Here is a 14371-nt window from a genome sequence, read left to right as displayed (position 1 = left end):
TTCTGGCCTTGGTTCGAAACCTAGCTTCGCCGCTGTGGCTGCGGCTGCGCGGGGACTGGGACGGGGAGGGGTAGGGGTGCATGGTTATTACTTGAGAAGAATGCTTCTTGCTCAAGCTTGCCTATCCGAGACAAATCCTAATCACCCGGCGCGGCTCTGGAAAGCTTGCTGTGCCACGCATTGTATCTGCCCCCACCGGTTCGTGAGCACGAGGTCCATATCGGTAGAATCGGCAGAGATACCATGTTATCTGCTGGCTCCTTGGTCAGGTCCTCTCCCACTTCTTACATGCAAGAATTACATCAAGCATGTGCAAGCTGGACCCCACAAGAAGAAGCCGTAGAGAGGAATATGCTGCCGAGCCCTTGAGAGTGGTTTGGGACTGGTTGAAACCTTTTTGGAAAATCGCCATCCAAGGTCACATCGTGCACGATATGTGAAAAACTTCATAAAGCTTGGAAATTGATATTTCACTAGCTCATAAGTACATTGACATGTCGTCGAACGAGCCGTCACCAGGCCCTTCGCGAAAGCTCAGGACATGGCACATTAAACCACGATGGGAATATCTAGACTTTTTGTCAGCTTTTCCTTGGACCATCCAATCCTACGTGGCTTCAAAATGTGGGGGAAGGGACACCAGCGAAAGCAAGTGAGAAGGTAGAGCAACAAGCTATTGTCGTTCCAGTCACGGCGAAGTCTGTGCGCATGTGCAATCACAACGAGGCGGTGGCTGGCTCCAGGATATCAATGCACGGATGGCATATATTCGTGTCTGCCACAGACATCCCAGTGACCAAGGGACCAAGTGGTCGGAGTGTCCTGACAATAAGTCATTTGTAAAGTGGATTCGAAGCCTTCTGCAGTCATCGTCTTGCCAGCCTGCAGGCACGCTACTTCGATGATTCCTTCCCCCCCCCGGGATATAAACACGAGCTTGGGTCTTGTTTTAAGTGTCCTAGGCTCGAGTCATTCTCCTATCCGAACAAGGGCTTGCCAAACACCGGCTGCAAAATTACTCCAAGATTTACCTTAAAAACTTCCATGAACACGACCTCCTGAAGTCAATTTCTGGCCAAGACTCATAATCGTGCCTCGCGGTGTGACTGGCCGTTTCCCGACTTCACCACGTTGTTGATTGCCTTGGCAACATAGTCAATGTTGCCGCCGTTCAGCCCGGCAACATTGATACGACCCGTCGATTCTGGCAGGTGGACATGGTATTCATCTCGTAATGCCACGCATTGGTCTTTATTCAGCGGCAGATAGCTGATTAGAAATTTAGTCAGCCATGTATTCGGGGGGAAGGGAGGGTGCCCAGGTAGTAGTACCAGAATAAGCCACGGGTTGATGTGATCACTGACCAGTCGCCTGGTACCTACAAACTGTTAGCATGTTGGCTTCGCCCCTGTGCAAATATATGAAAGGACTCACTCGATACTCGTTGACCACTGCATTGTACAGAGCTCGCCTGACCGAGACTAGCCTCTCCCTCATAGAATCTAATTCGTCGCGCCTACCAATGATTATACTGGTTAGCATTCATATCTGGTAGAGCGGTTCGTTTTGGAAACAGGCCGACCCACCATATTTGAGCCAGCTCCTTGCTCTCCAAAGCTATGGTCACCAAACGCGACCCATACGCAGGCGACGATGAGAACTCAGCGCGGATCAGCGACCGTAATTGATCACGAACGTTATCCGCAGACTGCCTCGTCTTCCCGACAACATGCAGCGCGCCGCAGCGCTCACCATACAAGCCAAAGTTCTTGGCAAATGACTGTGCCACCATTACCTCGAGGCCCAGCTCCACGAACCGGCGGATGCCGTAGGCGTCGTCTTCGAGGCCCTCACCCAGGCCCTGGTACGCAATATCGAAGAACGGAAGCACTTCGCGCTTGCTGAAGGTCGTGGCTAGCTGGTCCCACTGCGCCTTTGTCAAGTCCGCGCCCGTCGGGTTGTGGCAGCAGCTTTGCAGGATGAATATGCTCCTGGCCGGTGCCGTCTCAACGGCTCGCAGCATCCCTGAAAAATCGACGCCGGTCTTGGCATCGTAGTACTTGTACTTGGCTACTCGCATTCCGACCAGGCTGAAGATTGATTCATAGTTGCCCCATGCAGGCGTCCCAATAAAAACAGTTGCGTCTGAGAACTCAGGGGAGCGTCGTAGGAATAGAGCGGCCAAGTGGTTGGCGCCCGTGCCAGAAATGGTCTGCACAGTAGCCACCTGTGGAGTCCGTGTAGTACTCGTTAGCTTCTCTTTGTATACTCTCGTCCATGCCTTACATCTACGGATATTTTAGGGGGTCATTACCTTTTCATCCTTCACTTGCGAGCTAGACTTTCCGAATATGAGCTCGGCAGCATGCCTCAAGAAGTTCTTGTTCCCAATAGTGCTTTCGTACTGTTCAACGCGAGATGTTCGTCAGTCCAGCCGGCTCGAGGTTGCTTCACGATTAAGGGGTACACGCACATCATGGCCCGGGTTCATTTCACCCAGGATTCTTTTTGCCTGATTGTTTTGCACACCGGTTGTCAGATTGTCTGCAATCTATAAGGACACAACCGACCGTCATCAGTCAGAGCTCACCCGTTTGACAGCTTCTAGTTCATGGTAGCCACCACTATCGTTTCGATAGACACCAACACCAAGATCTACCTTGTTTGGTGACAGGTCGCCATCGGCTAGTTTCTTCAAGGTAAACACAGGGTCCGGTGGACCTGGAGGCACATTTTCGAACATTATGACCAATGTCGGATCTTCTGAGCTCGGTGGAACGCTTCCTGAAGGGTTGCGCTGGACAACAAAGCAACACAGCCCGGCTGAACACGCTGGCGCTTCCGCTGAGCAGCACAAATCCACCTGTAGACCTTTTAAATGCTCCGCTGTGAATGATTGACAGATTCCCACTAGGAATCTTAAGAAGTGCCGGCCGGCATGGCTACATACGGGATACTGGGCGCCCTGGCCGTTGTCGGGAGTGCTTCCGGTCCCGCTCGGGAGAGTACCCGAGTTACCTCAGATGCACGCTGCACGGCTTGATTACTGAAGTATACTTTGATCTGAGCTATTCACAGACTTTATAACGCAAAAATCATTGCCACGTTTTTGAATGAAATCTAGGAGCTTGTTTGCAATTCTTCGAGTTAGGTTCTCTTTTTCTTTTCCGGGGGGGGGGGGCATACACTTACCTTGCTCAAGTGCTGCTAGTTGGTCAAGCACTTGGATGGTCTGCATCTCGCCTCTTCAAATAATGCTGAACCCATTCGCCTGACTCAACCTCCTTATCTATCATCCACGCATCTGAAGAGATCATGTGACATACAGCTATGGAGCTCAGGGTACAGCATAAACTTCATGTCTACTAATAGAGATATCCTCAAACACTGCATATGCATGCTGACTGTGATCAACTGGATGGATTTCAATGCTGAAAAACAGAGCGCTATATCCTCCAACTTCTTCACTCTAAATTCATTGGGATCGAACCGAGCCATTCTGATTTCCTGGACTTCCTAGCCCCAACTGCCATACTTTCAAGCGTGCCTCCTAGACCTTCCCTTTGATCCGCTCTCTCTATTTCAACCCCTGTCGGTCCTTTTGAAGACTCAGGTACCCAGTGAAGATGGACTCCCACTCTCTCGCTCCGCACTGCCTTTCAGGTTTCCAGCCGAGTTTTTCGATCCGGCTTGAACGTACGCACATATGAGAACTCAGCCCCACACCTAGGTGAAGCATCCACGAGTCCGCAGGAGGTAATGGGGCATCTGGGTCATATTCCTTGCCTCCCGAGACGATGGTCCGCACTAGGTCCAGCTGAGACATTGTCTTGATTTCTTGTCGGCTTATGACACCAAGCTTGTGAAGCGACGGCACAATCTCAGACATTCGGTCGTGGAACTGGATGATTTGCCCGACGACCCAATAGTAGGCTTCCCTTCCCCACAGCGGAAAGCCGGCAGGCTCATGTGGGACGTCGGTGCCATTTTGAAGAGCCTCCACAGCATTGTTCACAAGGATGAGGTATGCGCGAGCCAGATCGAGCACGTCTACTTCTGCCATCCGGTTGATTCCATGGTTTACCTCAAATCCCGAGTCGAATGCTTGTGTCGTGAAAATGTAAGCACCAGTTGCCAGAGGAAAGGGGTGCTCGATAGAAGGGCTCACACCCGCAACTAAACAAAGGCGTTACTTAGCAAACAGCTTCATAGCAATTTTCACAATTTTCATCATGATTTCGCGAACATACCGCCTGGGGGGGATACAATGGCTACGTTCACCTTGGAGCTGGCGGCGCGCACGGCGTTATCAGTCACGACATGAGTCTTGTCCGGGCGCATCGCCAGCAACTCGTCGATGTCCGCGATATCGTCCCAAACTCGAGGTTCATTGCCCGGCTCCGGATCTTCATAGATACAAGAAGCGCCGCTGGTGTGGATGTAATAGCCCTTGCGATCTCGAGCGCTGCTAGCAAGGCCATTCAAGATCGCGGCAATACCGGCATCATGAGTAATGTCTGGGGCAGCATTGATAACCAATTCCGCCTTCTTGGCTCCAGCTTCGAGCAAAGCATAGTCTTCGAGATCGCCAATGACAGTATGAACTCGTGGGTATTTGGCTTTCAGTCTCTTTGCTTTGTCCTCACTGCGAACGAGCACCTCGAATGTCGAGAGGGGGTGCTCCGTGTAAAGTAGATCCAGGACAGCACCCCCAACATGCCCGGTGCCGCCGACTCTGAATTCAGATCATCAATCTCAAGTAGCAGCCCAGACCTCCCTCATATTGACTTCACTTACAGGAAAAGTTTAGCCATAGCATCCGGTGTCGGTGATAGTGTCCAAGTTCCGTGCGTGCGGCGTGATCCTGTCCCGTGCGAACATCTGCAGCGCAGACACTGCCCAGCATGGACGAGCACCGCAAGATATAGTAGTTTTGATAGTTCGGACACCCGCGGAGGGCCAATGCTCGGCGGCTTTCACTATCGCGGAAAGTGTGCTGCAGCACAGCAAGTCCAGGGTCTCGACTCGGCCAATTGAAACATCGTGGTGCGATTTGAACCACTTAAAAGCGTCAAACGGACCCATCATTTTGCCATGATTCGTGCAATGCGGGTGGATATTCCTGGGGACGCATGAGATGGGGCAAAGCCTGTCGTATCTCTATTTATTAGGCCTCGGTATATGGAAGATGCCCGAGAACAAGCCCCCTCCTCATTTTGAACACCTGAGGTTTTTGGATTGTCTAGGATTTGATGGCAACGGACACAGACTTGGACTGTGATTGGTGGGTGACATTTAACCTTCACCCATGGACGTCGCGGCGCACCTGCGCCTCAATTCCAAGGTTGATATCCACGGATCAGTACCCAGGTAGCTTTGGGCCGCCTTCAACAACTTGGTCATGGGCCGGCTTGCGAGAAATCACGAGCACGAAGCGCAGTCTATTTTGCAACTCTGTGAAGTCATCTGCCGTCTTGGAATTATCTTGGAATACTCCTGGACCCAACATTCGGCGGGGTCTAGAGCAGGCTTTCCCTGGCTCTCTGCAAAAGAGACACCTGGGCATTCGCACCTTGGCTTTGATGCGGTAGACACGTGGGCATGTCCGAATGCCTCTTGGAACTCAGATTCTGTGCTAATAGGAACTCCTTACGATCGATCTTGGACGTTCCGCCACGTGCAGAATTAACCTATGGCTGCTTTATTCCACGCTATCAGCCTCATTCCGCAATATGAATGCGTGATAAAGCTGGCCTAAATTAAGCGGCATTGCCGTGCTGGGAATATTATATTTCCCAGGTGTCAAAACTTGGAAGGAGTGCAATGTGCCATTTGGCAATTGCATTACCACTGTCCTTTGCAAAACTGTAGACATTGGCCTTTTACTGGTGAAGCCACTCACATCTGGGCGCAATCCACCTACAGCTCCCAGCTGCATTGGTATCAGCTTTGATGTGACGGAGAGCGCGATGCAGTCGTCGCTCTGATGTCTGGCATCCATGAATCTGTGAAGAAGCCAGAGCCTGAACAACATGGTTGAGACTGGTGCTTCACTCGGCCCCTGCTCAAGTTCTGTTAATCCTGACAAATTGAGTGGACTTGTCGAGTCTTGCACCCACAGAGTAATGATGCAGACGTGGTGATACCGTCGGGCAGCCAAAGAATGGCTGGGTACTTAAAGTACCTAGGGTAGGTAACATTTGAACGGTATTGCCCTATCCTTCGGCGCCCGCAGTGAGACTGTAGTGATTGGACATGGTTTCATACACACGCAACCAAAGCAATAGTCCCAAAAGTCCAGAGCGCTCTCGGTCGTTCAGGTTCTTTCGTCTCGATACTGAAAATACAACAAACCTGGTAAACTAGGCGCGGGAATGAGCACTACAGTTCAGTCATCCCGATGACGTCAAAGGCAGCTGAGTTTCTCCATGTCGTAGAAAATCAAGGCATTCTTCAGCTATGAAACGGCGCCAGTCAATAATACTTCATCACCTTCTGCCCTTGTCACTCATTCATATTCATTATTTACAACCCTACCACTCAAACAGTTACATACAATACTTTGGAACCCTCACATCGTCGACGATGGGTGCTGTCTCTCAGTTCTTCAAGCGTGTCCTCTACGGCCTCGCATTAGGTGCAGCATCCGGGGCTTTGGCAGGCATACTTCTCGGGATCGGCGTAGGCCTTGTTACCGGCGCAATTCTTGGAATTGTACTGGCGATTCCCTTAGCGCTGCTTGCGGGCATTGTATTAGGTCTCATTGCGGGAGCTAGCGATGCCGCTGTGGAAAAGGTGGCCGCCATTCTGAGCCAGGCCAAGGCAGCTGTGACAAACCTAATCAATTTCGGATTGGGTCTTCTAGAGGGCGATCAGAAGAGTGATTGATGGAATCACGTCCACACCATTCACGGATGCCTAGACAAAACAAATGAGCAAAATACCAGCGTGCCAATTCGCTGAAGATGCCTGGCAAGAGACAGAAGACGGAGTCGAAAGCATATGAAATGAACGAGACAGGCTTCCGGGAGGAGATACCAGAGACGCGGAAGCCGTGCGGTCCTACAACTAATTACCTCCCGGGGTCAGCAAACCCACAGTTCTTCCACCACCAACGTTGCGACAAGAACACCACAAGCAGCACGAAGGTTGGTGAGGTTGGCAACCTTTCCGGGGATCAAGATACCGGCAGTTAGTGCACACCAGCTGAGGCAGAGATTATCAGGGGCTCAAGTTATTCATCGGTGAAATAGAAATACCCAAAGATGTCTAGGCATTCATATCAAGCTACCAACCGTTCGGTGCGGACCCTCTGGGAATCGACGCAGGCACGATGCCATCCTCCCATTCTTCGTACCCCAAAGATAATTCTGTATCATCCAGCTTGTTTTACACCCATTCGTTCCCGCAGGCTTTCTCGTGCTTCGGGGACACGGCGTTCCGCCCGTAATGCTGGCACCCCCGGAATAGCGGGCTCATCACAAGGGGCATATTCACACATCAATTTGGTTGACGACTGTTTCTGTATATGAGGTGCCCGGAAGCCCTTGCCCAAAGAGGAACCGTGGGTGAACGTATAGGCCGATCTCTCTCTTGCTCATACAATTCCTTAGGAGTCCTCTGCTGCTCCTTGAATGCTGTCTCGATCACATGGGCGTTTTGAAGATGTTTTCGCTGTGAAATTCTTTCTTTTCAACGGTTGACGGAGTTCGAAGAGGTCTCCAACGTGCTGGCAGCTTGCCTGCACGTTGCCCTCTCTCGCGAGAACTCGATTCTCACGCGGCGGCAGGGAAGAGGCCAGTTGAGAAACAACTGCACGGCCAGTCAAAGGTACCCTTCTGGAACTTGACGAAGGGCATTGACGAAGGGCATGGGATGGTATTGGCGCAGTCTTACCTCCAAGCTGACTGACGATATTTGTTTCTGGAGGTGGCGTACATCTGGGCAGCGGGTCTTCCCCTGGTCATTATCCATGCTGGCCTTTGTGCGAGCAAGGTGGCAAATCCGAATGGCACACTTTACAAAATTTCGTCAAGATTGACTTGGAGACTCACTTTAGGAGGCTAGAAATGCGAGGCGCCATAATGGCTCAAAACACCAGGGAGAGCCGCTACACATCGATAGTGGGTGCTCATCAGTGCGTACGAACTTGGTAGCGATTGGTCGCAATTAATGAACACGCCAGCCCGTGTAAGTGTCCCACCAAGACTGGACGTATCGGTAAAATGATTCGGGACACTAACATGTCTGGTGGACAAGACAATCCGCCACTGCTCGGTGGGCTTTGTCCTCACAGTAGGGGGCCAGTTCCTATTGCCTGCTCAGTTTCTGAATTCCACCCTGTAGGAGCCATAGCAGCGCTTCTTTCAACTTGCTGGGACTCGAGGCAAGACTAGCGCAAAAGAATTGCATCAAATAGTGATTCCAGTTTATATGCCACGAAACATAGGAGACCTGTGACCGAGTTTTCAAATTCCTCATTAAACACACTGGCAGTGATGCATTTTGTGTCTGCATAGGTATTTCTTTGCGAATGTATAATACTCGACAAACGCCCGACTCCTCAAAATGCAAGCGAAATCATCAAACAGCTCTTAATCTTCCATAGCTGAAGTGGCCTTCTTCTTGGCATGTCTAAGCTTCGATTTGCGCTCGGCAATATGCTTGTCAAGTTTGTCGTCGTTGCCGTCAGCCACTGCTGCTTTCTTCGCCTTCTTGGCCTTGGGCTCGTCGTCCGAGGTCCCGTCTATTGACTTTCGCTTCTTCCCAACATTAGCTTGCTCCTTTCGGGCCTCAATTGCCCTTGCCTGCTCAGACCCATCAGGGACGACGTCGGTCTCTGCGTCCACCCAGAGCTCCTCATCCTGCCAGATTGGCAGCGCCACAGTCTCAGGCCCCTTGACAAACATACTCTTTATGCCATTCTTCTTCTTGGGCACAAATTTGGTGGCCATCTCATTTGCAACCTTGATGATGTTTTCCGACAGTGCCTTCGGTTGCATGCCCGCATAGCCTACTTTGACGGCAGTATTGGTCGAGGGGGACAGGTTTACAAGGGCAGCACCAATCGCTTTCTGGATCTCGGCAGCAACCTCTGAAGCAGAGCGACAGTTGACTTCGTCTGGGTCCCTCTTCACACGCTTGCCCTGTTTCTTGGGCTTCTTGCCCTGGAAGACAACTGGGATCGGCCGCTTGGTGGTCGACTTGTAGAAGACGTTGATCGCCTTTGGTAGCCGGTTGATAATACGGTCATCCGCGAGGAAGATGTCGTGCTCGGCCAGCAGTTTGCGCTGGGCCTCGTACTGCTTGACCTTCGCAGTCAAGTGCTTGTAGTCGATGACCCTGGTGATACGCTTCCGGAGCTCCTCGGGGAAGTCTTCGGATGCGACAACATTCTTGTAGTGCCGCTGAGGATCAGCCACTATCAGACAAATGGTCGACTCGGTATCGGTATGCAGAGGGTGAGGAAGGTAGATCTTGTTGGGCTTCAGAGCCTTGGAGTCGTGGATGTGTCGCTTGGTAGTGACGGTCAGCCAGACTGGCGTCTCGGCCACAGACAGGCTCTCGTCGGCATCGGCAGCATCGAGGAGGTTCTTTTTCTTGGAGCTGGATGCACTCTCCACGGCGGTCTTCTTGATGTGGGCCAGGAGCGCCTTGGACGCTTTCAATGCCTGAGACAGACGATCAGTATGATGGGACAGCGGGCCGAATTAGATCTTCAGTGTAGTACCTGGTCAGGATCGATGGAGAAATCGCCCTGCTTGGCGACAGCAGTGGTAGATGGAGCCATGATTTATCTGACTGCCTTGAGCTAATGGAGTGTAGAGGAGGAAACTGGTGGGTATCTTCAGTCGCTCGCGGGAAGAAACCCAGGCAGAGCGCAACATTTTTTTGAGCGGGCTTATCGATAAATGGTTAATCGATAAGCGATAGGCTGAGGCTGGCCGGCGGGCCGGCTGGCGGCAGCTGTCTTGGGCCCCTGCACCTCAGCACCCCATCCAGTTGAACAATCACCAGCCTTGGAGCAAGGACATGAGTAGTCTCTTTAAACAAAAAGCAAGATCTAGACTTATACCACACATCTATCGGAGGACTCATGTTTTATCCCAGTCTAATCTATCGTTGTGGACAATAGAGGAAAGCAAAAATCTAAGCATGCTGCCCGCGGGCCAATAGTTTAAGCCCGACCGCCGGCGGTGTCCTCGACGCTGACCTTTCCGGAAACAACGTTCTGGACATCGGCCAAAATGTCAGAGAAGCTTGTGAAGGTGGTGTGGGGGACGTCTTCCTTCTCGCAATACACGACGAGGTCTGCAGCCTAGTTAGTTTGAATTCCAAGGGACTTGGTTCGGCAGATAGACTCACCTCGCCCGGCCTTCACAAACATCAGGTCAGTCTCCTTGGCAGCAGAAAGATCCGAGACACCATCGCCGGCGTAGAAAAGGTACGGTCGCTGGCCCGCGGGCAGGCTCGAGTACTTGCGGATCTCCAGGGACTTGTCGTGCCCGAAGCCGCTGTCGTCGTGGAACACAATCTCCCATCCTCTCTCCTCGTTGATGTTCTTGCCCGGCCGGGCCTTCACGTCGTTGCTCACGATCTGAAGCTCGCTGGCGGCCTCCTCACCGAGGAGGTGTCCCAACAGCCCCCTGATGATGGGCGTCATCCCGCCGCTGAGGACAACAATGGGGATGTTGTTCGCCTTTGCATAGGCGTGGAACTCCTTGAACCCTGGGTCGAGCTGGATGTTCTTCAGCAGAAGGTCGATACACTGATTGTACGGCGCGGTTATGCTGTCCATCATCTCCTGGAAGCTGTCCCTAAAGTCACGCTTGCCATTGAGCACATCCTCGTTGCCCTTCTTGCGCAGCGCTGCACCAAAACCGATGTTGTCGGTCATGAAATCATTGCTGTCCTGCAGTGTGATAGTACCATCGAAGTCGGTCTGGTCGAATGTTTTTTGACATCGTCAGTCCTGCTACGGACCCTCAAGTGTTGCATTCTAGAACAATCCAAAACATGGAAGACGAGACCCGTTACAGGTGAGAAGTGATGCTTACGAAAAAGATGTACTTGGGGTTGGTCTTGAGCGCCGGCAGCTCGGATACAGGAGCAGAGCCCATGATGTCGGCTTGACGAGGGGGCTGTAGATTCAGAGGGATGAGAGGTGAGTGGACGTGACAAGTCTGTGACGAATTCTACAAACAATGAGAACAAACGGCTGACAAGAGGATGAGCAGAAAGCTGACACCTGGGCAGCTCTCGCAAGTTGCAAGTTGCACGTTGAGTTTACCAGGGTCAGACCGTGTTTCCACCAGAGGCGAAGACCCGCAACAACCACGTTCCGGCGGGGAGCTCCGCCGTTGGAGGGGCCCTGGGTCCCTGACAGGACGTCCAGTTCCAGGGCCGCGGTCGGGTCTCGCAAAATTTCTCGCCGCCAAGCAGTACGGGCATTGACGACCTCGGAGCTCATTCCACCGCAGCGGCCGTTCGGGGCCGCGGTCGCAGTCCTAACCCTGCCGGCCTCACACTTACCTAGGTACCTAGGTACCTAAGTACCTAGGTAGTTAGATGAGGCACCCCAGATTCAGCTTCGAATGTTCAGCTACAAGATCTTGTCTAGAATCATTTAATGTCCTGCTATTATCTTGGGGTGAGTCCAGCATCAAAGGACTGCCAGGTTACCAAGACAGGCCGTCGCTCCAACGTTGATGATAACTGCCCGCTCACCTTCCTTCCGAGTTCACCATCTCCCCTTGAATGGCAAATGCGCCTCAGGTGCTTATCAATGCGCCAGGGTCCAAGATATCCAGGTGCCAAGTCCAAGTTGCAATCTCCTACTCCTGTATCTCCTGTATCATGAAAATGTCTGGAGGTCTCCACAGCGCACAGCTGGGACCTCGTCGGTTCCGGCATTGCAACAGATCGCGCCGTTGGTCTCATTGACTCCGATCAAGGTTGCTATGACGGACCATATAATTAGTCACCATTTCCTAGAACAAGTGCTTCGAAGTTCCCTCGCAAGATCAAGAGGCCAGATAACCTACTTAGGTCAATATGGGCCAGGGTCCAGACACCGCAGGCGTAACAGTTACAGCTATAGTCATAGACATTGTCACCGTTGCAATCTGTGCAATTTGAAGTCGAGATGTAGCCGCCACTATCAGAATATGTTAGCATTCTTTTCACTTATACTTCAAACTGGCCCGTTGGTCGGTATACCCTTGGTGAGCGACCAGTTTGGGGGCGTCATAAGAGAGGCAAAGGTCAAGATTGAGGCGTGACTGGTGGTGGGCAGTAGTGCTGCCGCCACTGTTGCAGTCCATTCCGATAAGCGTGGTATCATTCGCGCTGAAGCTTGTATGCGAGCAATCGTGCTTGAAATTGGAGAAGTCCTGGGTGGATAAGGCGGTACCCATCATGAGCGTTACACAAAGGCAATGGCCTTCTCCAGTGGTGGGAAATCTACGTGGCTCTGGTAGTCCCGATGGTAAGGGTGCCCTTATGATTCTTGGTCTGCTTTTCTTTGGGGTTGGTGGAGAAAGAGGTCGACTGGTTCCCTTCCAAGGTTGCCAAAATACGAGAGGCCCGGGCCCTGTGCTTCACAAACACGATAGGTGACGAAATTGAGCTGGTCACCGAATGTGGCGTGTCACTGTCTGACGGTGCCACAAACGCTTTGTAAGAGGCCGTACAGGCCTTGGTTGACGTCGATCTCGACTCCGGGACAACGATGTGGGACTAATTCCTGATTGACAGAAAGGCATGGTCACCATCGAGCTCAAGAGTAAAAGCCTCTCATGATCCATCTCCACTCCTAGCGGCGACTAGGACGAGTCCTCGTCATACTCTTGTTTCTTTATGTCCCATTAGGCTATTTGGGTCATACATTTTGCACTGACAACATGCTGTCGTTTCTTGCGGTTTCCTTCTGGGACCGCAAGCTTAAATGCCGCCAGTCACAAGACAGCTACAATTATAAGACTAGCGTGAGATGGGATTTCGCCTATTCATTGATTGTTAAACATTTTACCACATATTCTATATGAGGCTTCCTAAGCCAGCGTTTCCATTTCGTCCCCTACGTCAATAGTGCCCAAGTACTTAAGTGCCTAGTTGTCAATGCTGCCTCACTCCACGGCATTAACTGGAGGAACCCGTGGGTAAGATCAGGCAGGCAGTTATGCTTGTTTGTCTCGGACTAAGTCATCACCACCAATTCAGAGCTAGGAACTCCTATTTCTCAGATCCTCTGACATTGAACGCACCCCCGCCCCCGCCCCCGGGTTTCCATGGTTGTTATACGAGGCTCCGTCGATCCCGGGGACTGTCGCTCCATGTCATTCAACGCTGGAAGCCAGATGCTCCATAGACTCTCGTCTGCGTTGCGCCGAAGTATCTGATGTCCTACAAAATACCCTGTAAGCAATTATGCCCGCACAGAAGGAGGAATGTGTTTGTGGTACCTGAGTTCTTCCCTAGTGGCTCGCTGAGTTACAACGCGGAGCACACGACTTCAAGTAGTCTAGGCCTTGTTCGTCGTATGAGATACCAATATTTCGGATCTTCTCCCACGCCTCTATTGCCTGCGCTCGAGTTTCTTCCAAGGACTGCTCCTCCTGCTTCGTGTCCTCCGCAGACAAATCGGGCCTCAGAGCCTTGATGTTCTGCAGATATGCCATCTTGACAATGAATGACAGTTTGAAGCAGCTGTAGGAATGAATGAGAGAGTCGATATCGGTACCTCGGTCGTCTATCATTTGGTCGTCTGGCGGAATGACCTCCATGGCGGTCTGAGGCTCAGTGTTTTGGTAGGTGATGATGGCTTCCTGACAGGACTGGGCTGCCTCACCGTCTTCCGTGTCGATGGTCTTTTGGGTGGCCCCAGTAATCTCCGACTGATGCATATTGGGGCCGATTTGGATGAAATTGGTACAATGTGCGGTGTTTGTATCTCACGGTGTTTGTATCTCGGTCGAGATGGATGCCCTAAGTGGCCAATCTGGGTGCAGGGAGGGGCTCAGAGGGCACAGCACCGTTTCAGGGAAAAGAAATCTTACTGCCAATTCACTGGTGGATCTCTATCACTGTATTAAATATTGAATTCAAGATAATGTTTTAGCTTGGGCAGGGTGATGGCCTAGGGCTGCCAGACCCTTCGTGTCAGATGCAAAAGTCCTCTGTGGTCTTGTCGCTAACATCGAACAGTCTTCTTCAGACACAGGAGCTGGACACCTCTGCTTTGGTGCGTCGGAAAGCCTACTTGGGAAGCAACTTCTCGCTTAAATCACATAAAAAGGACGGAAGGAACGACGGGCCCCACTCATTTGCCTGCTCAAGTGCTTTGGTTTGCCGCACTGCACATCCAGCCCTG

General features: G+C 51.8%; 5 protein-coding genes across 5 annotated transcripts; 1 reads left to right on the top strand and 4 right to left on the bottom strand.

Moving 5' to 3' along the window:
• Window positions 1-1082: 1082 nt before the first annotated feature.
• On the bottom strand, window positions 1083-2743 carry KVR01_002844 (uncharacterized protein; the record flags this gene model as incomplete). The annotated part of the gene is made up of 4 exons (XM_044792482.1): window positions 1083-1269; window positions 1587-2227; window positions 2315-2404; window positions 2591-2743. The coding sequence occupies 4 exons, from the start codon at window positions 2741-2743 to the stop codon at window positions 1083-1085; spliced, it is 1071 nt and encodes a 356-aa protein (XP_044647859.1).
• Window positions 2744-3577: 834 nt separating this feature from the next.
• KVR01_003630 (uncharacterized protein) lies at window positions 3578-4814 on the bottom strand (the record flags this gene model as incomplete). The annotated part of the gene is made up of 3 exons (XM_044781745.1): window positions 3578-4176; window positions 4251-4735; window positions 4798-4814. 3 exons carry the CDS (start codon window positions 4812-4814, stop codon window positions 3578-3580), a joined length of 1101 nt encoding a protein of 366 aa, XP_044648645.1.
• A 1771-nt stretch (window positions 4815-6585) lies between these two features.
• On the top strand, window positions 6586-6888 carry KVR01_003131 (uncharacterized protein; the record flags this gene model as incomplete). Its single annotated transcript, XM_044782510.1, has 1 exon — window positions 6586-6888. The coding sequence occupies one exon, from the start codon at window positions 6586-6588 to the stop codon at window positions 6886-6888; it is 303 nt and encodes a 100-aa protein (XP_044648146.1).
• Window positions 6889-8594: 1706 nt separating this feature from the next.
• On the bottom strand, window positions 8595-11120 carry KVR01_002931 (uncharacterized protein; the record flags this gene model as incomplete). Its single annotated transcript, XM_044783433.1, has 4 exons — window positions 8595-9671; window positions 10214-10311; window positions 10366-10942; window positions 11058-11120. 4 exons carry the CDS (start codon window positions 11118-11120, stop codon window positions 8595-8597), a joined length of 1815 nt encoding a protein of 604 aa, XP_044647946.1.
• Window positions 11121-13475: 2355 nt separating this feature from the next.
• On the bottom strand, window positions 13476-13904 carry KVR01_002079 (uncharacterized protein; the record flags this gene model as incomplete). Its single annotated transcript, XM_044786167.1, has 2 exons — window positions 13476-13486; window positions 13550-13904. 2 exons carry the CDS (start codon window positions 13902-13904, stop codon window positions 13476-13478), a joined length of 366 nt encoding a protein of 121 aa, XP_044647094.1.
• Between the last annotated feature and the right edge of the window lie 467 nt (window positions 13905-14371).

The sequence above is a fragment of the Diaporthe batatas genome, assembly GCF_019321695.1.
Source record: "Diaporthe batatas strain CRI 302-4 chromosome Unknown Contig00003, whole genome shotgun sequence".
NCBI lineage: Eukaryota > Fungi > Ascomycota > Sordariomycetes > Diaporthales > Diaporthaceae > Diaporthe > Diaporthe batatas.
The sequence above is the reverse complement of the archived record's forward strand: the minus strand, read 5'-3'. Positions and strand labels throughout refer to the sequence as shown.